Below are 27805 nucleotides of genomic sequence, written 5' to 3'. Positions count from 1 at the left end.
AGTGTAACCTGTTATAAAGACTTGTATAACAAAAACACACATACTACATGCTCTTCATAGATGATTTCCTTACTTTCAAATATTTAAGAATGTATCTTTTACTGAACTTGCCTCCCTAAATGTTGTAAAAATATTTTTGGAGACATTACTTTCATGCAAAATACTGTCTGTAAGCCATCTCCTTCACTCTCTCACTCTCTCTCTACTCTCTCTCCCCCTCCCCTCTTTCTCTCTCTTAACTCACAGAAAATTGCAGCTTGTAAAAAAAGGTTTCATCTTAAAAATCAACTAGAGTAGAAACAATTATTTGTACAAAATGATCAGAACAAGTTACAAAGAACACCAGCCATAATATTTCCAAGAGAGTGTGTAACCAAATGACCTGATAGAAGGGATGCTGCACTGCACATAATGCTCATTTGAGTCATTGTGACAAATGTGCAGTGCTATTTCACTTCATGAACGGTACTGCAAATTGCATAGAAAGCATAAAATATAACATGACAGTGACCTCACATGATAATCAATGCTAAGTAAGTACAGTCCGACCTCTCCTATCCGGCCTCCCTTTATCCGGATTTCTCTATTATCCGGATGCAATCTCGGCGTCATTTATTTTTTCAATCTAATAATTACGGGGGAAAGCGGGATTTCAAACTCAACAAAATTCCTACACGAACTCATATGAATAACATAATTATTCCAAACATAATCAACATATCGTGAAGAGTATGTTTGCAAAAACTGATAAGTCAGTTTTTGAAGATTTTGAAGCACAGTCTCGGTCATAAAGTACAAAATAATACCTTTTAAACATATTGGTCACTACATATAAAGGTACATTTTTGAAGTTATTGTCAAAAGAAGCACAAATTTTCTTATTATTCTCTTTACTTTTCTTGACCTTTAATTGCAAATATCTCCATTTGACAATTTTGAACTTATCGGTTTTTACGAACAAACTCTTCATATATTTACTTCTAATTTTCATCTAAATATCATACATGAACACATTCACTACCCTCTAAATCACTGTGGTGTACGCTACCTGCAATAGATTACTTGTAGGCCTATCGCAATTGTGGAGACAGCTGCATGTATTAAACATCAAGTCTCTCATATCCGGCCGAATCCCTTATCCGGATGAGTGCCAGTCCCGGCATGTCCGGATAAGAGAGGTAGGACTGTGTAACATTTGAATATGACTGGAAAAATAACAACAACATTCTCAACACCTAATGGTGACTAAAATGCCATTCTAAAACTTAGGAATAGTTTTAGAAGTCAGCATCATCAGCATCATCACCATCATCACCATCATCGTCATCATCATCGTTATAGTCAATTTCCCTTCCCTCCTCTACAGCGACATTTTCGTCAGCGTTCCGTTCATTCATCGCAGCCTGGCGTGCCTTGAAGTTGGCTATCTGCCGGTAGCGGGGTTCATTCAGGCAGCTCTCTGCAGAGATGGTTCTTGGATGCGTCTCTCCAAAGACCTGCATCAGAAAACAATGCTGCATTCATCAAAATGCTCAAGGGACATACCAAATCATGGCAGTTGCCCTCAAATAAGGTAATTTCACCCAGATTGAACACTGCTTTTGAATGTATGCACATTTGGAATAGTGTATATGCATGCATTTTCACTTCAGTATCTTTCTTGTTCTATATAGCAGAATACCGGTAGGTAAATGTCTATGCAGGGTATGTGCTGTAAAAGTGTAAACTTTTGGGCATGTAGTTTTCGTGCTCAGTTCAGTAAGATGAATTTTGCACACTAGTCAATGTACCCGTGGAGTACCAGAAATCCTCTATATACGTCTACGGAGGTCAAATAACTGTTCTGCGCTACTCCTTGGTCCGATCTTGGCCAAACTTGCTTATCTTGTTATTTATATTCGGTTTTTGAATAAAATTGAATTTAATTTGATTGAACTATTAAATAAAAATCACCTATGATGACCCATGATGATGAACTTGCTTGAAGCATTCCCAGGTGTACGCCTACTTATTCAGTAGGCGTACACCTGGGAATCCCCATATAAGTAGGCCTACATAGCACCCTCTATCGGGTGTCTGATTATATTTCTGGGGGAATCCCCATATAAGTAGGCCTACATAGCACCCTCTATCGGGTGTCTGATTGCAGCTGACGAAGATTAGAAGTTATTTGACCTTTTACCCCAGTGACCTTGACCTTTTCAAAAATGAACCCTCAAGGGCAATTTCACGGTCAACCTGCATCCACCCACTAAGTTTGATGGAGATCGGACCAAGGACCTGGGAGGAGTAGAGGAACAAACAGACAGACAGACAGACAAACGTTGCTCGAATTATAGTATGATTTTTAATGCTGCAGAATCAAAACATACAAAAAATACTAGATATATCGCTACGGCGACTGATATGCCTCCGCCATAATGCATGGTTCTCCTAATAGGTCTATAGTACAATGTCTTGACAATGTGTGATGACAGTTTCAAACAATTGGCAAAATATTAAAATGACAGGTTTGACACAAATGTGTTGAATGTTCACTTTCCTAGAACTAGGTTCAATTGGATGAATGATTAAAATGTCAGAGTGCAGGTATTTGGGGAACTGATGATTTTTACTTGACTTTTGACCCTTTTATAAGTTTATGCATTGAGTAATTTTTCAAGGTATTGAGAAAAAGTATAATTTCAGTATCAAACGGGAAAATAGCATTATCTAAACCTGGCCTTTGACCTTTGACCTCACAGTTCCAAAGAGAATCACTGTTAGGTTGAACATGCATAAATATGTAAGTTTCATGATGATACCTTGAGTTACTTTTGAGATATGGAGGAAAAAGTGCAATTCAGCACTTTCAATTGACCTTTGACCTTTTGGCAAGAAACCTCCCACAGAATGTATATTGGGTAATACATGTATACATCAAGTTGAAAAAAAAAAAAAAACCTTCATTCATTGCATAAATATAAGGAAAGTAGTGATATTTTGAGAAGTTGACCTTGACCTTTGACCCCCTGACCTTTGACCCATGACCCCCAACTTCTCTAGATAATCACTGCCCATCGGTACAAGCATATATACTAAGTTCCATGAAGATACCTTGAACCATTTGCGAGATATGGAGAAAAACATGAAATTTCAATTTTTTTTCACAAAATAACCTGTGACCTTTGACCTTTGACCCTGTGACCCTAAAATCCACACAAAGTATTATCCCCCAAGGATATACCCTCATACCAAGTTTGATGTAAAACCACCACACGGTTCTGGAGATATCGACAAAAACAAAACGGGACGGACGGACGGACGGACGGACGACCCGAAAACATAATGCCTCCTGCCACTTCGTTGCGGAGGCATGATTACACACAACAAGCACATGATCCATTTGTTTTTATTTTCATGTTAGAGTCATCTCACACGAAGTGCTAAAAAAATGTCCACTTTTACATCACGCCCCCCCCCCCCCCCCCCCCCCCCCTCCAGAGGCCCTCACACTAGTGCTGGCACCGACAATTGCGAGTAAACCAAGTCAACTTCTAGTGTATCAGCATGAGGGTGTCTGAAGATCTGCAAATGTGAGTATTACTCCTGAGCCAGGAGAAAGCTTAACCCGTTGAGGACGGACTGATTTTGCTACAACACGCATTTCCCATAGACACTTGCCCGAGTATACTCGGGACTTGTCCTCAACGGGTTAACATACTCCTACTGAATTGATAAGTGAGACAAAATGGAATAGCCACATTTTCCCTGTAACAGTAAGTGCAAATGTGTTCGCATATCTTCTTCAAACAGACCTCTGCCGAGTGGCTGATTTTGCTAGCAATGCAGATGGCAAAGTTCAGAAATCTAAAGGCAAGAAAGCATGAGGTGGTCTCCAAGGAACTCTCCCTTGCCTCTTGCCGACTGCTTAAGTCTATCACACATACAACCTCTCTGCTCACTTTGCTTGTATTTTTTTTCTCAAAGAAGAAATCCACCCCAAAATAAATAAACTTCAAAAGAAAGAGAAAAATATTCCCTATAAAACAATACAAAAACAATGAAAATTGGATAAGAAATAAAGAAGATATGACATTTTGAAAGCTCACTTTTTTTTTCTTTTTTTTTGGGGGGAAACATTTCTTGACCTTTGCAACTAATTGACAAAATGCCCTACATCGACGTAAATGAGCACTGAATTGATCAGTGCTTTAGTAGTAGCCACGATAAAAAAATCATGGGCGTACATACTCGACAGGATTCAAACCTACGACCTGATCTCTGGACAGGTGTCATCTCCACTAGACCACCAAGCTTCCACCCAACAGCAAGTGTTGGTTCTAATCCTTATAGCATGCAGCGGGTACAGCGTGGAAATGTACAGCAATTTGTCGATCAGTTGCAAATGAAAACATCTCGACAGAAGAATTTCATGAATTTGATTTTCTTGACCAGTCCTCATGAATGTTCAAATGAGTGAGTAGATGATATTACATCCTCACAATTTTTAATGTATGTATATATGAAATTTGGAAAAATTTGTATTTTTAGCTAATACAAGTAATACCATGTCCCCAAACCAAGATATGTCAGAGTTTAATAGCATTTGTTCTTTTTTATTTTGGGTGGTTTTCGGACAAGTTTTAGATTTATACAGCTGAAATATGAGATTTGTGTCAGTTCTGTTGGACAAATGAATAGAAATTGTAAGAGCATGACATTGTCAACTTGCTGTTTGAATATTCATAAGGACTGGTCAAGAAATGTTTTCCGAAAAAAAGAAGAAGGAAATTTCAAAATGTCATATCTTCCTTATTTCTTATTCGATTTTTTTAATTTTTGTATCATTCTGTAGAGAATATTTTTCTCTTTCTTTTGAAGTTAATTCATTTTTGGGGTGGACTTCTTTAAAGCAAGAGAGCTCTTAAAGAGTTTATCCAAAATGTGGCATGCACTTACCTCAATACACAGCTGATGCCACTTGACAAAGTGGTCATGTGCTGTGTGGTAGTCCTGGATGTCCTCGTAGTAAATCCCAGTGTTGCTGATAATTCGTGTCATGAGCTTGCAGTTCTCACCAAAGGCCTGCTGACACTGTTCCCTTGAAATCTGATACCACTGGGGGGAAAATTGCAGTGAAGCAAAATAGATTCTAATTCAACAGAAAAGTTTCACAATAATCTCATTGTTGGAAGGACTGGAAGGATCTGACCAAAAATATCTGGTGGAATTCTTGGGGAGGTTTTGATTTTATAAATGTTAGCTCTTGCTCTCAAATCTCTTTCATTAGCTGTTTTTTCTCAGATCTCTTATGTTAGCTGCAATGCACTTCAAATATGTAACTTGTTGCTAGCCAAGTTTCACACTGGTAAGACAATCTTTGTGACGGAATGTATGCATGGGATTTTCTTTCATCGTATAATTGGTCTACTGGAGGTAAAGGCATTCATTCACAATAGATTCAATGCCTCCGGAATCATTCTGAAGCAACAGCAGTGGCAGGTCCAGACAGGGGCGCACCAGGCGCGCTCCCCCCATATTTTTTGTTAAAAACAAAAGAAATAAAAAGAATGTGTAAAATGAAACGAAACCCAGAAGTGGCACCAGAAATATTTATTGCGCTCCCCCCCCCCCCCCTTTTACAGAATTCCTGGATCCACTCCTGAACAGGGTAGAGAAAATACACTAGCTAATGACAACAAACTCATGAGGTGTTCACATACAAACAATACTCCTCATGGACAGAATGCTTTGAACAAACCAGTACAGTGTGACATTGACTGACTCCAAAACTACCATACTGACCCCTGATCCCACTCTAAACCTCCTCCTTACCTCTAGTTGTTCATCTGATCCTCTCTCATACAGGATGGCCCTAGTCATGCTGGCTTCAGCCTCTTTGCCCAAATCTCCAATCTGTCATTAAAAAAAAAATAGATAAAAGGTATAGCCTCTCAGTCTGTTTGTTTGTTTGTTTTTTTTTTTTCTTTTAAAATATGTAACCAATCATTGTGAAAGCCAAATCGAGTCAATGAACACAAAATTCCTAATTTGGGTACTTTCGAATTCTCCAGATTGTCCCACTGTATTTCGATGGCCTTCCACAGAAATGGTATGAAAGCTGGCAACTATGTAGTTCAACACAATTATGCGCAAATTGATATGCTTGGGTGTTAAAATGCAGTCAAGCCTGCAAGACATAATGCACTAAAATTCACTAGGTCAAGTCAAATCAATATAGCAAAATGCTCGTGAAAGGATAAAACTAAAAAAAGGTTAATACTTAGAAACGATTACTGTTAGATATAGATATTTGGACATGAGGTAGATAAAAGAGATCAATCTTTTATTTCACACACATTAATTTTCCACTTTTCACTCAGTTGACCTTCTTTAATATTTTGCTCAGTTTCACGATTACCAGTTTGTATCAGGGTAACATAGTGACATGTCACATGGCATAATCGATACACTACTCTCATCCAATAGAGTACATATATTCCTCCAAGGGCATATGGGCCATGTATTACACTTCAAGATTCTGTAATGCCTTACTTTAAATGCTACCATTTTTATATATATATATATATATACATGTATATATATATATATATATATATTATATATATATATATATATATATATATATATATATATATATATATATATATATATAGCTCCAGACTACAGCATGATATGATAAAGAAATATTGTTGTGATAGCACCCTTTAAATTTGCATGACTTACACAAGACAAAATCTAAGCCTTGCCAATGCTTTGCAAATCATTCCAACACATGAGAACAAACATCAAGGATCCTCCTCTCAGACAACCAACTCTGTACTGGTACTAATGGATAAACAGTAGAATAGCATCAGCACACTGATCTATGACTGACGTTCCTGGCCCTATGGGAAATACTGGTTTGCTTTACTATTACCCTCCTACTCTGCTCATCTATTGGTCTGAATGGAATCACAGTTACATCTTTAACGCATAAGTTAGTGATAACAGATGAAACAAAAAGTATCCCTATGAGAAAAATATATACGAGATGAAACCGTGGAAGCACAGCACAACAATAATCTAAATCACCCGTCATATGGGCCTATGAGGCATAGACTGTGAAATGGGAGACCAGTGATAGGGAGTCATGCAATAGGGACTTTTCGATTTCATCCCCTGGACGTGGACGTCGAGGTAATGACGTTATTTTAAGGAACTGTGTATGCTCCAGGTTCTCTAGCACGTCCAATGCCAGAATTGTGAACGCGTCTTCCAAGGAATTTGGGTCCCCCTAGATTCAGGATGCGAGTGACATTATCGTTTGGCGCACCAATTGCCACCCTGCGGGGAGGGGACCGGGCCACGACGTCATAGCAGTATGGCGTACACTGAAAATCAAAATGGGTGATAACACTGCGGACGTAACGCGGGGACTACAGCAATTTGGAACCATGCTTGTACGAGAAAGGCGTCCATGTCCACACAATCAAAAAGTCCCTAACATACCTCTTTGAACATCTTGACAGAGGTGGTTATGTGCTTGAGAGATTCCTCCTGAGCTTCTGTTGGGAGTAGGGTGTTATCTCCACCACACTCCATCCAGGTGTTGAGGGCAAAAGACAGACGCATGAGGGTGTCGGCCAGTTTAAACTGCAGAAAACATGAAGAGAGAAACAATCCACCTTGTTTACTACAATGCCTGCACAACACAATGAGATACCATGCATCCTCTTTCACCAGCAACAGAAATGATCCATGGATTACTAGAGACATTTCATATAAAACTACCCCCTGGTTTGAAAAGGAAGAATACTACTGACCTTGGATCTGAACAGTTTTCGTTGAGTTGTTGATATATCCTTCTGTTAGCTAAAGTTTGATACAGGCAATTTCTTTTTTCTCTCTCTCTAATCTCCCGCAGGAGCATACATTTCCTACCCTGCCTTTACACAACTCTTTAAAGTTTCTGCCCAAGCTTGCTACATATATCAAAACTTTCTGATGTTACTGGGGATATGTAAGTTCTATTTATGACAGAAGATATGTGCTCTCAATCCTTAGCACTATTTGAGCTGGTTCTCTTGTTTTGATGGCATATCCTAACACATGAATTATAAACATCATGGCACTCATGGCACTAATGGTGGTACCAAGAAATGTAATGTGTCCTGCAACGGAACGGTCCTAAAAGCAAAACTGTTCACCTTGTGTCTGGGTCCTTCTAATGTTTCCCTGATTCCAATGGCTTTCCTGCAGTAGTCTATGGTGGGCCTCAGATCTTTTAGCTGCTCCCTGGTGATGAAGTCATGCAGTTTGGCAATCTGCAAGCAAAGAAAACATGACATTGGTCACAGAATGTAAAATTCACATTGATACGTGAGCTCACCAAAAATTTGAAATTGTTGACATAGATTTTACAGCTCTCTTTGTCTATTGACATGCATCAGTTTTGCTCTCTTGCTGTACCTGTGTGGGTTTCAAACAAGTCTACCTTGATATTTCATTTTACATGTAATCAGTTTATCGATTTCCATAAGCATATTTCTGGAGACATATTTCTGAAGATTTCGTGTGATCAGAATCCACTCAGATACTCTTGAAATCAAAGTGACAGTATGTGACCTTTGACCTTCACTGGATTCCATTGATAATATGTGAAACTGTTTCAAGCCTCATGGTTAGGCTACATGACCAATGGTATAAAAGTTCAGAAAAAAGCTCTGGAAATACCATAGAATGCCATTTTAAAGGGACAAATAACAGACGGAGGTCACATATACAAGTATATTGACTCATAAGTAGACAACCAAGATGTCAGACATATTAAAATACTGACCAGAGGCCTAATGCATAAAACTTTCTACCAGAGAGAAACTCTGGTAAGAAATGAAAACAAGGATAAGTATGATTCAGTCATTGACTTAAAACACATGAAAGAGCTCTGCCAATTCAAACGTAACCTGAGTTTTCTCAGGTATAAAGTTCATGCAAGAGGCCCCAGAAGTGGGCATGGGCAGAAGCACAGATGATAATGCTGACAAAAACAAAGAAACAAACAAAAAATAAAGCACACACCTCATCAAAGAGCTCTCCACACAAGTCATACAGCTCCACCAGTCTCTCTGGCTGTGAGCCCAGTTCCTCTGTCTCCAGCACCAGAATGTTATCAACGATGCCCTTGGCTGGCTGGTACTGCCCTGCCTGGATGCTGTGGACATTTAACATCAATAGAGAAAGAAAGAAAGATTAATAGGGGGACATGCAATCATTATCAACTTTTGCCTTAGAGAGAAACATTGAGTTTGATTTTCTAAAATGTTGCTGACTTACGAATTTAGTCATTAAGGGGCTTTAAATAAGTTAATGCAATTAAACAGTCAGAACATGGCCTCTATAGGGATCAAATGAAAAAAAGGTTTTAATTCTCACTTAAAGGTAGGGAATCCCATTTGCATGCCTTAAATGAAGAGTTGTATAAACACAGTGGTATGTTGAAGAGAGTATCATTTTAGGAACTCCCATAACGTATTGAAAGTGGAAGGTAACATTTAGTACATTTTTATTGACCGTTAGATTTTGAATTGAATTCTTTTCGGGGCTCACCGTAAATTCCAGTACATTACTAGGCTACCTTTGCAGACCTATGCACTGCATGTGTGTCCATCATGTACATTTTGTGAATAAAGTTCATCAAAACTTACAAACATTTCTATATACATTCTTGCCACACACTCTATATGTTATTACATCAGCTCTTATACTTTTAGATTTGTGTTTATAGATAAAAATTACAGAAGACTGCAACAAAAAGGCTTAAGTGTAGCTGCCACACAGAACTACTGAGTAGTTGAGTTTTGTACATAATTCAAATTGTAGATAACTGTTGACTTCTAAATTTCTAAGCAGTGGCCTAAACAAGTCCCCTGAGGTTCATATTTAATATTTGCTGCATTTTGGGAGTTCTGTAAAAGGTATCCCCTACCTTTAAGAAATACTTACCAAGAATGACAGCAATTTCAACAAAAGATACAGCACCCAACATTAGATATGAGGTTTCTGGGTCCCAGGGGCTGTTTCACTACGCTCCAAAATCAATCCCAAAGTTCAATTCAACTGATCTTACGGACAATTTTGGGATCAATCTGTCCTCAGAAGTTAAATGCTTCACTTTAGAGCCATTTGGGGATAACATCTTGTGCCCACCTTGCCACATTCTTGAGTAGATCTTGAATATCTATGCATCCTTCTCAACTAGATCTGACTTGAACCTGTCCCAATTTTCGGTTCATTGCTTGTCTCGATTTATAGTTCCAATGTTAGTTAAACACAGCCCGATGGGCTAAGTCAACTCACAGGATGTGGGCCAAACATTTGAGTCGATCTGCCTTCTGCTGAGAGTCATCTGTAGTCATGTTCTCACTCATCTCAGTGTATCTGTCAACCATGGTCTCGTATTTCTCATCAACCTGTGCATTGTACAAAAGACAAAAACTCTCTTAATTGGAACAATCTGTTTTCTACGTATTTCCTTGAGCTGGAGATTCCATCTCTGGACTATGATATAAAACTTTACAATATACTTACAGGGACGGATCCAGGAATTCCGTAAAGGGGGGAGGGGGGGTTAAAACAATATTTCTGGTTCTACTTCTGGGTTTCATCTCATTTTTTTTTCTTTTATGTTTCTTTTGTTTTAACAACAAATAAAGAGGGGGGTGTGCCTGGTGCACCCCCCCCCCCTTTGGATCCACAATGTACTTGTACAGCTCCTTCATTATTTTACTTTTTTTTTTATCCAAAGCATAAACAAATAGATTTCAGAACTGAAAGGGAAATCGGGTCTATGCATATTTGATATGATTATTTCACTATTGAAGGTATTTTCCTCATACCATATATACAAGTCATACAACTTTAAATACATGGAAAGGGGCCATCTCATTGCAGAGTGTTCATAATTGAATGGACAGCAGCATATAATGCATAGGAAGAAATACAATTTTTCCTCAATATCACAGTGACTATGACTGGAAAGAAACTATGGAAGGTCACCATAATACAGAGTTTGGCAGACCTAGACCACCATTGTATTTAGAGCGTGTTTTGATGATAGAGCTATTAAGTTACGCACAGTTGGCTAGAATGCATCCTACATCTTTGCACTGTTATCATCTCCACACCAGGGAGTAGACCAGGGTGACTCTCAAATTAAATCTATCCAGTGCCACTCTATATACATACAAAGTCTGAGTTATCCTCTTGTTCCATTAAAAGCCATACAGTCCGACCTCTCCGAACACCATAGCTGAACACCAAAAACCATGCAGTCCGAACATATGTTCACTGACTATCTGCAATATTTGTCACAGTTGCAGAAGTGTTGGACAGGCACTACAACAACTTCTATTCATGAATGTCATTACTTTTCACTTTATTCATTTTAAGTTCAGATAGATTAGCGACTGGCATGTACAGTCTGCTGCCACAGAAAAGTCATGTTTATTCATTCAGACAAAGAGCCAAACAGTCTTTACCTTTCTCCAGTATGTAAGAAGCTGTGAGCTGTAGTCTGTGTCATACAGTCTGTTCATGACGTCCCATTCACACAGACATTCTGTCAGTCTCTTCGTGTCCCCCATCTTAATCAACTGATATGGATATTCCTGTTCATACAAAAGTAAGATTTGCATATATGTATTTGGGGAAACAATCAATACAATAATTATATTTGTACAGCGCTGAATAAAATTAACAGAATGAACAGAATGTATATATAAGTTGTTCCACAGTGCTTTACAGCACATCATGATCTATGGTGCAGCTGCTAAATATATATATACTCTATGTCTGCATAAATTCTCCTGGAATTAGATATAGTTATTATACCCAAAACAACTCCAAATCTAAACCAAAACAACTTATCAAAATTGATACATCATCACAGAAACACACAGACTGTACCAAAGAGACAAATGAAACAGGAATCACTGGTATCAGATCAAATGTTTAAATATCTCCCATCTCCCGTTCCTGGTAAGCACTCAGTCCGTCGACACGGAGACCCAAATTGATGCATAGGCTCTGTGCACAATGTGCTTGCCTGGAGTCAGATTTTTTGATTCAACGAATATACCTCCTGCATACTTCTTCCAACTAGAACAATGAACAAAGCACAGGTATATTTAATACTTGCATCATATTTGCATTGTATTTTGCAGTGTTCACAGGCAAAACAACAACTAATTCAAGAAAGTAACCCACAAGCAATCATTCTATCAGGCAATGTGTACCTCACACTTCCGGTCCAGATTGGGCACCGTCTCAAAGAAGTTTGCCAGCTTGTTGTTCCACCATCTTGTAGCCTCTGAAGATGGTACCCCGGCCCCTTCCTCCCCAGACCCAAGCTCCACGTTGAAGTACTTCTTGCGCACTGCCTTGCTGAGAGAGCGGTGGTAGAAGTCCAATCGGCCCTCCCCACTGTCACCAAAGGGGCGCAGGAAAGGGCGAAGGGCACGGTACACTCGTGCCCACTTTACAGCGGGTAAAATCTGCATCTTCTGTGATTTTTCACCCTTCTCACTGGCACCTGTACAAACAACAACCATACTTAACATGGAATATCTCATAACAATCATACTTTAAAGGGACTGTACAGCAATGGCTGAGGTGAGGATTCAGCTTGTAGCATTTTGTGAGATATTTAGAAACCACTCCATGAAATGTTAAAGTGTATACAATTCTAAGGAAAACTAAAAATTAATTTGATGAAAATCGGTTTTGAAATGACCGAGATATCCAAACACAATGTAATACAATGAGGTCTTAATAAAAGTAGTGGCCTGTCAATTTTCGTACGATCAGCCATTTCATGGCCAATTTTCATCAAATAAACGTTGAATCCTTCTTGGAATTACATGCTCTTTCATATTTCATAAGTGGTTCTCATTATCTCACCAAAAATATATCATAAACCTGAATCCTCCTCTCAACCAGTACTGTACAGTCCTTCTAAAATGCGCACACCTGCAGATCCTGACTGAAAGCCTTTCCAGTATATTAACTGAAATATTCACAAACATTGAGGAATAGTTGATGGCAAGACTAGTACATAGAGGAATCAGAAGATTGAGGAAACAAAATATTGGCAAAAATCATTTGACAATCCTAACAGCACATAAATACATGGCTATAGCAGGGCTAAACGTGGGCTTTTGTTTTCTCTGGCTGCCTATAAAATCTTTAAATCTAAGAAGTGACTTGAAATAACGAACAGATCAAAGTCCATTTTGAATCTTAGTTTCCCCGATCAGGCCATCAAAAGATAAATTTGGTGACCCCACACCAATCTCAAGTGGCATGGGGCCAATGGGCCACCGCTAATCTTGAGCCCTGGCTGCAACACTGTGGAAATTCAAGAGTAGACAAGCAAACGTGTGCAAGAGTGAGGACAGCAAAAAAGGACACAAAAATACTTTTCAGAAAGAGAGGGAAAGACAAAAATAAAGCAAGTTGGATTTTGAAAGCAAGATTAGCAGATGACATGAGTAAAGATATAATTATACAATAGTAATCATATGCATAAATTGTACACAATCAAGAAATAAACAACTATGCAAACTACAAAAGCCATTCTTACGTCTTACAGATTTTGTATACCTCACTGTCATTTCTCTACAACAAAACACTTGAAATGCTATGATGTTTCACCTCTCTTGCCCAAAACATGGCATCTACTTGCCCTGTACCCTGAGGTAAATGTTTCTGGGGGAGTCCTGACATACATTGAGGCTGAGGACAGTCTCCACTCACCTTTCTCCTTCTCTCCCTCCTCCTCACAAGGCATCAGGTTGTCCTCATCTCCAAGGATACTGAGCAGCTCTGTCTCCAGGAGCCCCGATGAGGAGCACTCCAGGAGACATAGGGTGGCTGTCATCAGGTTCCCTCCGCTCTCCTCTTCAAACCTCTCCAGGACCTGTGCCAGGAGTCTGTACAGTTCATGAAGTCAACAATAGGTGCGATCAGACTGGCAAAAGATGAAGAAGTTTAAGATTGCAAAATCTTCACGATCTTTTGTCGTCCAGTCACACTGGCAAAAGATCGAGAAGTTTGGTGGGCTGGCATGGGGGAAAATATCTATCCCCACTTGGGGTGGGAAGTTTTGCGAGAAGTTTCACGGGAAGTTTGCAGTCACACTGGCAAAACTTCGAGATCTTAAAGATCGAGATCTTAAAGATCATGATTTTAAACTTCTCGATCTTTTGCCAGTCTGATTGCACCTATAGAATTGTTTCACGCCAATGACCATGGTGAGTTAAGACAACGTAGCTTTGTCTTGATGCAAGCAAGCTGTTGCAACTACATTCTACATGATTGGATACACAAGGTGCTCTTCATTTATTACTATCCAGATCACCATAGATCAAGGAACACTACAAAAACTTTTACTGATGTCCATGTATGCTCAATGCTAACAGCACGTGCACAGGTACTGCCAGTATGTGGGACATGGTACAACAGGTACTCATTTACTTCCTTCATTTGTTTGTGTGTTCCAGGGATAATGAATTATTCTGTTCCAGGTATCTGACGATATCAAAAAATTGGTTTTAACATTCAGAGGTTCTTGAGGAAGATGTGTTTGGCTTGTCTTTATAGCCATGTAGCCATTACTAGAGAGACGATACACAGAACCTGACCCCACAATATCAGGGATATACCTGTTAAAGCATTTCTGTCTATAATCATAATTTTTGTTAACTATCAGTGCCAAATACCAACATTGTTGAATATTGATTGAAGCAACAAAGGGAATTTCTAAATGTACCAAGTTGCTTAATTTGATAATTTGAAACACGATTACAAACTTGTTTGCAATAAGTTTCAAATCATCGTCCATTCACACCGCAGCGAGGAAGAAGCTTTGTGGATTCTGTTATTTTGAATTTCAGAGCGAGGAGGGGAGATTTGACTTCTTGCCCAGTTTCCGTCAATCACTCTTGAGCCTTTTTTCTGTGAGAGTGATTGGAAGGTCACCGTAATCTCTGCCCCCTAAAACATGATTGGAGTTAAAGTTATGTTCAAGTGCTAGTTTTGTTGCTTAATTCTGGTGATAAGTGACTGAAAAACACCTCCAGACCGTGATTTGAAACTTGATTGTCATCAAGTTTCAAATTGCCCTCTGCAATTTCAGTTTCCATTCACACGGCAAATTTGCTTGATTGCAAACTTGATTGAAGTTTGCTTAATTACAAAACTGTTTCAAATTAAGCAATCTCAGCACATGTGAATGCCCGGTACAGTGACAAGAAAAAAATGCTACTCACTCTAGAAGACCATCGGCCAGCATGTTGATTTTGTCAGTGACCTTGGCAAAGACGCCATAGACTCGGAGCTCCTCACAGGCAATGGAGAGCCAAAGAGGATTCTGGGAAGCCTCTTTACTCAGCAGACTCACCATCTGTTCCTTGTCCAGCCGCTTGTTGAACTTTCCCAGCAGCTCTGACACTATCTCCTGCAAGTCAACAGGTTCAGTTTCTTACATGAGCGACTGAGAACCAGATGGATCTCGGTACAAAACTCTGAATGGTTACAAAACATGTCCAACCATTTGGACCACTGTAAAAGTGGATATTTTCACACAAGTAATTTTTTTGCGCTTGGCCGGGTAACACAAATTTTGCTTGTTTTGATTCCGCGGAATCAGGACATAAACTACTGGAACATATGTGACCGGCAACAACGGTTTCAAGCAAAAGTCAGGAATTTTGAAAATTAATTTTTTCGTTGAATTTCATTGCCCATTTCCTAAGCTTTGCATTGATATAAAACACTCGTATTCTCCGGCACCATAAGTGGGCATATGGTATGCGAAATAAAAGGCAATTTTTAATTTGTTAGCCTGACACAATTTTTTTCATCATTTGGGACCCTTTTAAAGGCAGAAAATTGCTAGAGCTGGCAAAGTCACACTTTTTGTTGTTTTGTTATTTTTTTTTGAGCCATGCATGTGTTGCATTGCGCGGGGGTATTTATTATAAAAAACACAAACAAACAAACACGTCTACTTGGCTTGGTGCAATTTTGACGTTTAGTATTTGAATATTGGTCATTTATGACCGCTCCATTCCTCTACATACAAACACACATGCAACACACATGCAATATACAACTTGGTAAATAATCCCTCATCTTAATGATCAATTACATACAGAACTCAATATTGATAACTGATGTGGACAACCAACAGATTACCTTTAATCTCCATCTAATTCACTATTATGTCATAACTTGTTTATTTTGTTTTGTCTCGTTCTTTTTCTCTCGTTTAGTTACATTGTTGATTTCTTGTATTTTGTTGAATTTGCTGAAGCGCTTTCTGTCTTCACAGAGAAGAAGCTATATATGAATACAATTCGACCTCGATTATCCGGCCATGTCGGGACCGGCGCTCATCCGGATAAGCGAATTGGCCGGATATGGGAGACACAATGTTAGTGTATATAGCTGCCGTCCAAGTTAAGCTGCCGTCCCAGTGCACTGGCAGCTAGGCAGGTAGCGTACCCCGCAACGGTGGTGTAATCTATGCTAGCCTGCGCAAAATTGTAGTCCCTTCTTCACAAAAATAAAGTATATCTTTATGTGAAAATCATACATGTTTTACCTCATTAGAAATTGAGAAACCTATCATGCACATCTCAATGACCGATCGCGATATGGCCGCGACTGCGCCGTGATTTACTGACAAGTTTTCTATCCATGTTCTTATGGTGAATTTATAGATCATGACTGCTTACTTTTACGATGATAATGTGGTGTGAATTTATGTTAGTTCTGTCCAGAATATTGTAGCGTAAATCGTGTGAGTTTTGTAGAAATTTTAATTGAGTTTAAAGTCACTGTTTTTTCTCAATTTTTGGATGAAAAAAAAAAGTCCTTCACTGCGTGAACGCATCCGGATAATAGAGATTTCCGGATGAAAGGAGGCCGGATAATCGAGGTCGAACTGTATTGGTTTAATATTGGTTATTTATGCACTGGGACCCTGGTCTCACAGCTCACCTGTCTGGATTCAATGTCCAGTGGTGTCACTGGGACTTCATTTGGTTTGACTGTCCTCTCTCTCAGCAACCTGTGGGGAGGCGTGTCATCAATTGTAGAGAACACACATCTGATCTGGGGTGCAAGTTTCCGTGGCAACCACCTCAGTGTTGATGCAGTGCGGTCCTCATCGAGCTACAAGATACATCACAGTGATATGACATGACAAAACTCACCAGCTGTCATTCTTAAAACGAAACAGATATAAAATGTTGATTTATTCCTAATATAGTGTACATGTAACACAAGAAAGGTCGTCGGCTTTCATTTTTCATGAAACAGAAACATTATATCACAGAAGTACCTGTGCTCTTATTCAGCTGTGTCAAGTGCATTGCTTTACTGACGCAACTTTATCCTCATCAAGTGACATGATACATAAAGAGACAGAACATGGCAATGGTCACAGGATTTTCCAACCAAATACACAGCATAAGAACATGCCGAGTTTATTTCATGATGATAAGCACGACGTAAGCTTATATCATTATGCAGTTATCAAACACATAAAGCCAAACTTGAATCAAGTGATAACTTTTCAATGCAGTTGTATTCTTTCTGTATTGTGAGTATGAAACCTATGCTATACTTTGACCGTTTGCTATTTCAATATCTTTGAGCTGTACGGATTTGAACTCCAAAAATATGCAACATACTCAAAAATGAAAAAAACAAACAAACAAACAAATAAACATAAAAACACAAAATTAAAGCAATTACTGCCTGAATCTGAAGAGTTACCTGATTTAACGCATCAATGATGATTATTGTAGGCACAGTGTTTGGATTGGATAGGGCACTGCTTGCAATCTGGGCGGCTGACTCATAATCCTTAGGCATGTTGGTATCCTGTTTCACATCAAAAATTTGAAAGAATATTGTATGTCTTACTGCCACACATTAGTCTGGCTTGCTAGTGATACAAGGAATTTGAATACTGAATGAGTGTTACTGTCCTTTCAGTGTGGGCATACAAGGAGATTCCAATGGACACTAAATAGCAGAATGTCCAAAACTGCACAAAAACTAACAACATATTTCTCCAGTCAGATATTAATACATTCCACAGGCAACACATCTATCCACTGTCTCAATCTACAGACTGTATTGATTCTGACAATGAAAATAAATTGTAATCTTAAACACGGCAGCACAGCCCTATCAACAAATTGTCATCATAATCATCATCATCACCATCACTACAACATCAAATACAATCACGAACAGTAACTGCAATCATATATGCACAAAGACATCTTCAACATGATGAGAGATAAAGTTATTCAAAATATATCAAACAACGTTCTCCCAACTGTACGAAAGAAGATATAGGGTATGACTTCAGACACGGTTGTACTGATTCAGTTTCAGTAACAGCAAATGAATCTTTTACAAAATATCCAAACATAAAAACAACTGTAAAAGTAATTGACTTGTAAACCTGGCACTCACGTTGCAGACTTTGAGTTCCCTCAGAAGCCGTTTGACCATCCTCTCAGGGTTGGTGGAACCAGGGATGGCCCCAACAAAGTGGTAGAAGATATGCCACTTTCCTCCACCGCTGTCATGGGCATTAAGATTATGAGGACATTTATTGTGTGTTATTCCTGAAAAGTAGCTGCTGTATCTGGCATCCACAACACTCTCATTTCTTATACTATCACAGTAATTCAAACATGTCATAGATTTACCCATACATTCATTTATTCTTCAGTTTATATAAAGTGATTTCCCGAATGAATGTTTCCTGCTATGCACTTTTTAATCCATCTCCCATCAAGGGTAATCAATAGGTTTGTAACTGCAAAGACAAGTTAAACTCCATTACTTACTGAAATACTGGTCACAAACACACAGATTCGAAACCAGATCCAATTTTCAGGAGGAGAAGTCTTTCTTGCAGTAATGCATAAAAACATACAAGAAAATAACATCATGACCATATCCGGTACAAATGAGTACAATCATCTACTGCATTCTCATATATGCACACACAATTTGATAAAGATGATTCGAATTCAGTGGGAAGGACAAAGGATGAATCACATACAGAATACTGTAAAAGTGGATATTTTCGCATGACTAAGTTTTTGCACTCAGTCGAGATGAGTTTTGCATGTTTTTTTATTCCGCGGAATGAAGACATCAACTACCAGAACATATGGCAAGCAAAAACGTTCATATGCTTTTATTTTCACACTAGTTTCTGGTTGCACGAATACCAAAAATTTCCACTTTTACAGTATTTACTTATAGTGAAAGATACTGAAAGATATTTCTCTCACCTTGGGATCTCTCCTTTCTCAGATCTAAGGCAAGCTACATCAGCAACACGAGCAAGCAGGGAGGACTTCCCACTCCCTGGGCCTCCAAGAAGAAGAAGGGGACAGCAGAGCTCCTTGTCAAGAATGTGGGCTTCAATCTGGTGAAAGAAATCATAATGCATAGCTTCAATGGCCAAATACACTTCATCATTTAGCTTAGTACCAATGTTCTTTCATATTAGTTTCAACAGAGCCACAACATGCACTCACACACACAAGAAAATGTGAACAGATTGACATGGGCATATGACCCTCTTGTCATGTAAAGCGACACAAATTACTTCTCCCCCCCCCCCACCTTTTTTTTTTTTCACTTTTATTACTCCTATTCCAATTCAAGGGCTAGAACTGAAAAGAATATTAAGTCAACGTGCTGTATACTAAACCGCCGAGGATGGACCGATTTTGCTACAATATGCATTTCCCATAGACTCCTGCCCAAGGATACTCGGGACTCGTCCTAAACAGGTTATACACATGCATACAACAAGGGACACTGCAATTACTGCACACAAAGTTCTGAAAACCAACATTGACAGAAAATGAAGGGGGGGGGGGGGGTTAAAGGATGGCAGGTAGTGGATAGCCTCCCACCTTTTCAAGAATGTCTTTCCTCCCAAGCAAGATGGCACTGCGGCTCCTCATGAAAGAGTCATGGGCTTCTTTGTCCTGCTCATATGGGTCAAGCTGGCGATTTTCGTCGAGGGGATACTGCTCTGCAATAGCCTTCTTGAAGAAGTCATAGACCTTGGGCACAAGGAGAAATGACAGCATACATTGTATGTGAGGATAACACCCAATGGTTTGTTCTTTGTGACGGTTCATTGTTGCTTGTTTTGTCCTGTTTGGTATTTGTTATATGCCACTAAATGGCAAAGTTGATATTGTTTGCTCTCCGTAATTCATTAGAGATTGTCATCTCCAGCAGGTTGTACACATAGCATGTCTATTTCCACAAATCTCTGCATTGATCTATGTAAGATGTGAACTGGAACTTTCACGGTCATGATTCGAAGTCTTTCTTAATAACAAAGGGACAGTTGCTTAAAGTTTATTAACCATTATAATACTGCCAACCACTTGCACATATGAGTGTCTAACAGCTTATTACCACTGGTGTGAGAGTGTAGGGAATCTATATTTGGAACGAAAAAAAAAAAAAAATCTTTACTGTGTGGTGCAATAACACAATACACAAAGGTGAACTGAGGGAAATGATTCCATTTCAATTCATGGACTACAGTCATAAATGAAACATTTTTCACCGCTTTTCACTCCACATCCTCGCTCTCTACAAATATCCCCAGCCCATTGTCCACATACTGATGTGTACCATCTCCACACTTGAGAAGTATCCCCTTCCTCCCTTGGTAAAGTGGGTCAGTATTACTCAAAGTACACCATTCAATTCACACAGGAACCCAATGGAATATCAAAGTAGAGAGAATATCTCTGAAGTTATAGAAATACAGTAAAACCTGTCTTCAGCGACCACCTGCCTTATATGCCCGCTAAAAACAATTCCCTCGGAGAGAAAGAGCATGTTAAAGAACCTGTCTACAGCGGCCACCTGTCTATAAGGCCACTTTTTGTCTCCCTTGGGTGGCTGCTATAGACAGGTTTGACTGTATAAAGTCAGAGTGCTGACAGCCCCCACATACAAACTAAAGATTGCAGTGGTAAGATGTCTATTTTGATGTGTGATTCTTTATTTGGTTGATTAATAAACAACCGATGGATAAATCTAAGTGATTGCAATAGGATGTTTTTGTCTATAGTTATTACCTTTTTCTTGAATTCATCAAGGCCATCTAGCTCCACTTTGCCAGTGTCCGCATTCACTCCACAGTATGTACAACCATACTTAAAAACTCTCTCCATCTGAAATGGTTTGAAAAGACAGTTTCAATACAACATTGGCATTAACTCTTGTTGACACAGTCGTACTTGACAACTTTCCCCATTTGACATGGTGGGGTCACAACAGCTCCACTCCAATCTTGTATCATTCCCTACATACATCATGTATGTAACCTAACAAAAAATTGACATGCGAATAGAAAATTAGATGAACAGATTATATCAAATGATACCCGAATGCTATGTATCATGTCAAATAATCATAATATCTTGATATGTTTCTTGAGTGTTATCTCCAGCAGTTTCAAAAAGCAAATATATATAAGCTTCAATACCATCCTCATTAGTGCAAAACAAGTCTTACGTGTTTCATCAATGCTCGAGTCAAAATACTCTTTCCAGTATTAACTTTTCTGGATCTATCTTATTGTATGAAACATAGTATTTCAAAAAAAAAATATGTGAAGCTGATTAAAAGTCCTGATCTACAATGTATGTGTATTAATCTCTTTCCAAAACGAGTACATGCAAATCCTTATTGACAGCCGTACATTTTAATATCGGTTTCTAATTATTACCATCACTACAAATGAGAGAGATAATAGGGCTCACCCCAAAACGATTCTGCAGCATCTCTTTGAGGACCTTGAGCTTGTGTGGGGCTATGGGGTTTGTGTCCACAAACTCTTCTTGATATTTGTCTGGTATGGAGCTCACAAAGGATTCATCCCGCAAGGCAAACAGAGCTACAAGACAAAATAATGCAAATAACATAGAATAAAAGGTAACAAAACAAACACTACACTGAACCTGTTGGCATTTGGTCTATCTTTCATTTAAAGCTGATCACATTCACAATACACTCAGTACAGCTACATCACTACCTGTACAGCATACCTACTAATGCACATTTTATGATACATGCCTGGTATAACATTAGATTATGTCCACTGCAAAGATGAGACTTACAAAAATATTATGCGTAACAGAACGTATCATTCCATAGAAGACAATCAAAGTCCACACATCAATACATCAGATATGATTTACAGTCAACTTTGCAATATCAGTCAGCACTTGATTGTACAAGTAAACATGACATTGTTTTGATCAGTTATTTTCAATAACACCTTCAAAGAACATCAAACATGAATATTTACAAGAAACACATCAACTTTGATACAAATATCACAGGACAATCCTTTTTAGCAAGAGAGTTTCAGTTTGAAAGAAAAGACTCACAATTTGGGTTGTCCTTCCGATAGGCTCCGTGCATGATCTCCATTTCAGTGATTGACAGACCATTGATCCAGCGGTACTCATTTGCGACACTAGAGGGCACATCATCCATGGCGGGAATCCATCCGCATCGCTCACTGTAAAAACATGGGGGGGGGGATAAAAGAGCAGACTATGAGACTGTGCATACCAGCCCGCTGTCTAACACAGCAGCCACCACCGATTTGTGTCTCATGGTAGATTTTCAACTGCATGTAGCAGCCAAAAACCCATGAAGAGCAGCAGCCTAATGGATAATCCAGTGTGTTTTGGGGCTTTGCAACCATGCTGATCGGTCATGCATTGGTCAACAGGCTACCTGTCTATATTGGCCACTCTTTTTGTGTCTCTTGGGTGGCTTGTGTAGATTGGATTGAGTGTATATTTTCGTTCCTACTCGCTATTTTGGCACACATTCCTACGCATTCCTACCCATTCCTAAACACTTTGATGTATGCCATACTAGATGCTCCTGTATTATCAAGGTAGTAGTTTCTTTCTTTCTTTCTTTTTTTTAAATCAAGAAATCAAACTGAAACATTCAAACACTGCTGTACCAAATCTGCTCAGTGAGTACATGGTAACCTCAACAATTCAACACCATCAGAAAAAAACCCTGTTAACTTTATTGCATATTCGGCAAACCTAACATTATACAAGTTAAGCAAGACATGTGTCAGAAATGAAATGTGCTGAGTGCTCTCTGGTAATTGTAAGCTGTACATACCTGGTCATGTTTAGGAAGAAAGGCATAATATTTTCCTGATAACATCTGTCGATCTCACTGAGACAGGTGCGGAGTGTTTCTTCAGTTGTGGTATCTTTGGGTACACCCTGTGGAAGAAAGGAAACAGAAGATTAGCATGGTAAATGAAGGGTACAGTTGAGTGTCTTTGCCAATGCTATTGCTAGAATCCAGACTTCAATAAACATTGTTTTTTTCCCATGTGGTACATGTACTAATCTAAAGTAGCATATTGACAGCATCATCTTTAATAGTAAAAAGACAACTAGATACGTGGCCATGATATAATTCAGTAGAACTGTTTTTCTGTCAAACACTTGTTGAATAACAATAGCAACTTTGACTGTTTACCACGGGTAAAGAGTGAACTGTTTCATTTTTTTCCCATCTGGTTTGATTGTTCTTCTTTGGTTTTCTTCTGGTTTCCATTATTTCACCTGAGAAACTAGTCACAGTAATGTGCACATTTACAACCAGTTTGAACCTACACCCAGAGTATTGAATCGCCTAAAGATTAGTGATGAATAAATTGAATTGGTTTGTTTTACATTGTCTGTGGGCATTAAAAAGCAACAGATGCTTGTAAGCAACCAACTACAGGATCAATTACTATGGTCTAGGCAATAATTAGGATAAAGCACCTTATACCTAGGGGCACAACTGCTGTAGCCAGGGGATTCAAACCAGCAACCTTTGATAAACCATGCAGGTACCTTATGATTGACAACCCATGGTTTCATCCTGTGAGCCACAATGGGTTCTCAAATCATGACAATGCAGACTCCACAGAATAGGATTTGAAAACATGCTTCCTGGTTTTGTCACTTTGTAACTGTTCTCTTTTGTTCTTGTGCACAGCTGGCACCACATTTTCAAAGGGGGGGGGGGGGGTGGGCAGTTTTTATTTATGGTGCCAGTTCGGTGTTTCATCAGCTAACAAGCAAAAAAAAAAAAAAAAAAAGGGCCTTCATTGCAACTTCTGCTGCCACTTCAGGGTTTAACTGGTAACTGCTCCCACTTCAAGCTTTCATCAGCTGACGGAAAAAAAAAAAAAAAAAAAAAAAAACGCTCTGATACAACTTGTAATCAGCAAAAGCTATCAAGGATGCTAAAAATGACCCTATGGCACAATGAGCAACATACACAGTCTATTACAGTATTATTCTCTCTGATGCATCAGTATATTGATTTAACATACCCATCTCAGATCACACTCGACGAGATGTAGCCTCCTCTTTTCACACCATTCTCTCAGATCTGGAAAGACCTGTAAAATGGCATCAAATCTTTTTCAGATATATTGTACATGTTATCAACAGATCATGACTTTCATAAGACCCACATGTACATTTAAAAAGGCAAACATAAACTGTCATTCCCATTCAACTTTGATACAGATTTTTAATAATAATCTAGAGATGTCCTGCGGGGCGACACGACAATTGCTCTGGTCTTATTTTCTCCATGGACTTAGGGTTAAGTTTAGGGTTAGGGCTGTGATAGGGTTAGGGTCATGTTTGAGGGTAAAATTTATGTCTGGCTTAGCGTGCAAATATTTCATAGGACCAACTGTTGCAGAAGCAAATGTCATGGAACTGTCCTGCTCAACCGGTATGACTTACAGATGTAACATTGTGATAACATCTACCCAACAAATCAGGACAATACTCAAGTATTGGGAACAAAAAATATTCCTATAATCCTATCTTGGGCAAAATTTCAAAGCTTATGCTTCATTCATACACATTGCTATTTTTCAGTACACAGAGAAGATAAGGTGGCATTACTATAACAAACTAAATTCAACACTATACTTGCCAATATTGCATCAACACTAAAAAAAAACTCAACTTCTTTGTCATTGAAGCATAGGTCTTTAAAAATACTTCAAGATTAAAGTGACATATATACTGTATAGAATATAATTAAAAACAAGCAAGAGATACAAAAAAATGCTTGAGTACAGAAGACTGAGTGACCAGTTTGAGATCATAAACCTGGAAATGAAAGAGGCCTTTACATATTTTTTTTAAATTGTCATGTAAATAACATTATGATTGGCAAGACTAAGTATTTATTACAGTACAGATGTTTCAATTTTGTACAGTAATTAGTTGCACAGTATTGTAAAGCAAAAATGCCAAGGTTTGACTTCCCCATGCCAAAATTCAACCGCACACAATAACACACTGGCCCGAATTCACGAAGGTGGTACAAATGAAACCATGGTTTAAACCATGGACAAAAACCATGGAGCGCCAAGTGTCGCATGGAACATTTCGTTACGACATTGGTCATTTCGTCGACAAAATGACCGTCTCGTTAACGAAATTATCATTTCGTGGACGAAATGTTCATTTAGTTACAAAATGTTGTCATTTCGTTACAAAATAATCATTTCATTGACGAAATGACTGATTTCGTAGCAAAAATATTCCATGCGACACTTGGCGCTCCATGGTTTTTGTCCATGGTTTAAACCATGGTTTCATTTGTACCACCTTCGTGAATTCGGGCCTAAAAGTTTTACATGCAGAAGGTGGCCGAATTTTGGACGGCGTCATGGTCGAATTATGGGCACCTTGCTTTACCTCTTTGATCAGCACTTCTCGCTCAGTGTGGAAGTCGCGGAATGTGGATGACACAAAGACGCGTACTGTTTTCCAGCCAGATCGTCGTACAACCACCCGCTTCTGCTGACCACGTGATTCAATAGTTCGGTTTACACTCTCCCATTGCTGATCCACCTCGTAAGGTAAACTCCTTGAAGAACCACAACCCATACTGGATATCACTCTACTCCTCTCCCTTGGCTTATGCCGAGTCGAGCTGTAAAGTGTAAAATAATGAAGGTGTAAAACAAGGACAAAAATAGTTAATTACACTTTTAGCTTAACATCAGATACAGGTAAATTTAATCAGCTCTGTTAGTGCAGCAGTATTAGCAGATTACAAGTAACTGTTACAAAGTAGATTCTATATACAATGTTTATTACAAAGGCCTTAAAGTGAAAACAAAGTTCTGGTAAGGGCCTCAGAACCCGTCTGGCACCATTTCATATTTGCTTGCAATATATCGAAAGAGTCTACAAAGAAACTTACCTGGCTGACGCGGTTTGCCGGAACGATGAGTCGTTTTGGAGTATTTTGAGAAAAATAATAAAAGTCGGTAGACCGACTTTTATTCCAGAAGGCTCCAGACTAACTCGGTCTCAGGGAAAACTCGACCCTATTTCAGACAATTTACACACAGTTTGTGATCGCTATGTTCATCATTACTCTATACTACGGGTACCAAACGAGGCCTTGATGAGCAGACAGGAAAGACAGTCAGTGCGTGCTAATCCTGTACAAAACAAATGGACAGCGCGCGGTCCTCAAGTGCGTATACTAGTAGTATACGCACATCACCTCAGTTGCTGAGACGCGCGGTCTTTGAAGTTTTTGTTGTTTATCAAGCGTCTTTGATTGTTTTTAGAGGTGCTTGAGAAGCGCACACTAATTTCGCATACGCGCAAAGAGGTTTTTGATGCGCGCGTTGTAACAACCCGGACCATTACTGCGAGTAGCCAGAACGCTACAATGTAGTTTATACAGGCCGTTCCCATATGCATAGTACAACGCTGTACAATCCAGTGCAGAGGGACAACCAATACAACTCATCCCGCCGTCAAGCAAAGCGAGGCCAAGTTATCCCCGAGTCCGAGTCTAGCCTGACCCCGTTTGGATAAGTTCTGAGACTGAACGTTTTTGGTTAATATTTCCCATTTTCGTTGTTACCCATCGAATATCTTGTTATTACAGCGTTATTCCGCACATTTCCTAGGCATACGTTCACATTTTGGAGCAAAATTTGACAACTTTTGCAGGCATACCAGAACTTTGTTTGGGCTTTAAATTTCAACATATGCTGGAATATTTCAACTTACAAAGGCACCATTTATTGCATTATCAGATCTAGGGACAATTATATTTACGAATCCCCTGAAAATGCTTAAATTTATGCCAAGTTATGGTAGAAAGTTTGATTAGAAAACAAAATGTGGAACTAACGTTATACAGAAAGACATGGTCTACTGTCTTAACTTGGTTAGGGGGTCTAGACGTTTATAGACGTCAATGAACAAGAATCTTCAGCCTATTGAAGGAGGCAGACTTTATACTAGTAATCAGAAGATGAACATCACATTTAATGCAAGCCAATGGCAATGCCCAATAATGGAATGGTATATGTAGGCCTAGGCCTACTGAAATACTAAATCATGAAATAGCCCATCGCCGCATCAGCATCATACAACACGACTACGAGCTAGATTTCTATATGGCTAAACGTCCCCCATGTCCCACATAGATGCAACCCTCTCGCCACTCCACAGCTAATTAAGACCCTACATTAATATCAACAAACACAAAGAGAGAGGGAAAAAACATCAACTTACGTTTGACACTTCCCTGTATATTTCAGCCTTTATCATGTCACACGGTGCTGTTCGTACGCACGCAGGTAGTTTTG

At 39.0% G+C, this 27805-nt stretch overlaps 1 protein-coding gene across 1 annotated transcript; it reads right to left on the bottom strand.

Moving 5' to 3' along the window:
• Positions 1-1277: 1277 nt before the first annotated feature.
• On the bottom strand, positions 1278-27805 carry LOC140238593 (telomerase protein component 1-like). Its single transcript, XM_072318494.1, has 23 exons — positions 27732-27805; positions 25884-26121; positions 24491-24559; positions 23275-23381; positions 22512-22645; positions 21882-22015; positions 21195-21290; positions 20004-20156; positions 19371-19507; positions 18538-18646; positions 17827-17934; positions 17047-17220; positions 15312-15499; positions 13798-13973; positions 12279-12574; positions 11523-11651; positions 10342-10454; positions 9064-9196; positions 8193-8309; positions 7495-7638; positions 5818-5898; positions 4942-5100; positions 1278-1496 (listed from the first exon to the last, which is right to left on the bottom strand). The coding sequence occupies exons 2-23, from the start codon at positions 26073-26075 to the stop codon at positions 1278-1280; spliced, it is 3168 nt and encodes a 1055-aa protein (XP_072174595.1). The 5' UTR covers positions 26076-26121; positions 27732-27805.

The sequence above is a fragment of the Diadema setosum genome, chromosome 15 (assembly GCF_964275005.1).
Source record: "Diadema setosum chromosome 15, eeDiaSeto1, whole genome shotgun sequence".
NCBI lineage: Eukaryota > Metazoa > Echinodermata > Echinoidea > Diadematoida > Diadematidae > Diadema > Diadema setosum.
The sequence above is the reverse complement of the archived record's forward strand: the minus strand, read 5'-3'. Positions and strand labels throughout refer to the sequence as shown.

Excerpts from the sequence above, each read along its gene's own strand:
- LOC140238593 (XM_072318494.1), bottom strand. The coding sequence starts at position 26,075 with ATGGGTTGTGGTTCTTCAAGGAGTTTACCTTACGAGGTGGATCAGCAA. Across the intron at positions 21,291-21,881 it reads TGCTGCAGAATCGTTTTGGG|ATGGAGAGAGTTTTTAAGTA; the intron begins GTGAGCCCTATT and ends AAACCATTTCAG. Across the intron at positions 5,899-7,494 it reads CTGTCAAGATGTTCAAAGAG|ATTGGAGATTTGGGCAAAGA; the intron begins GTATGTTAGGGA and ends TTTTAATGACAG.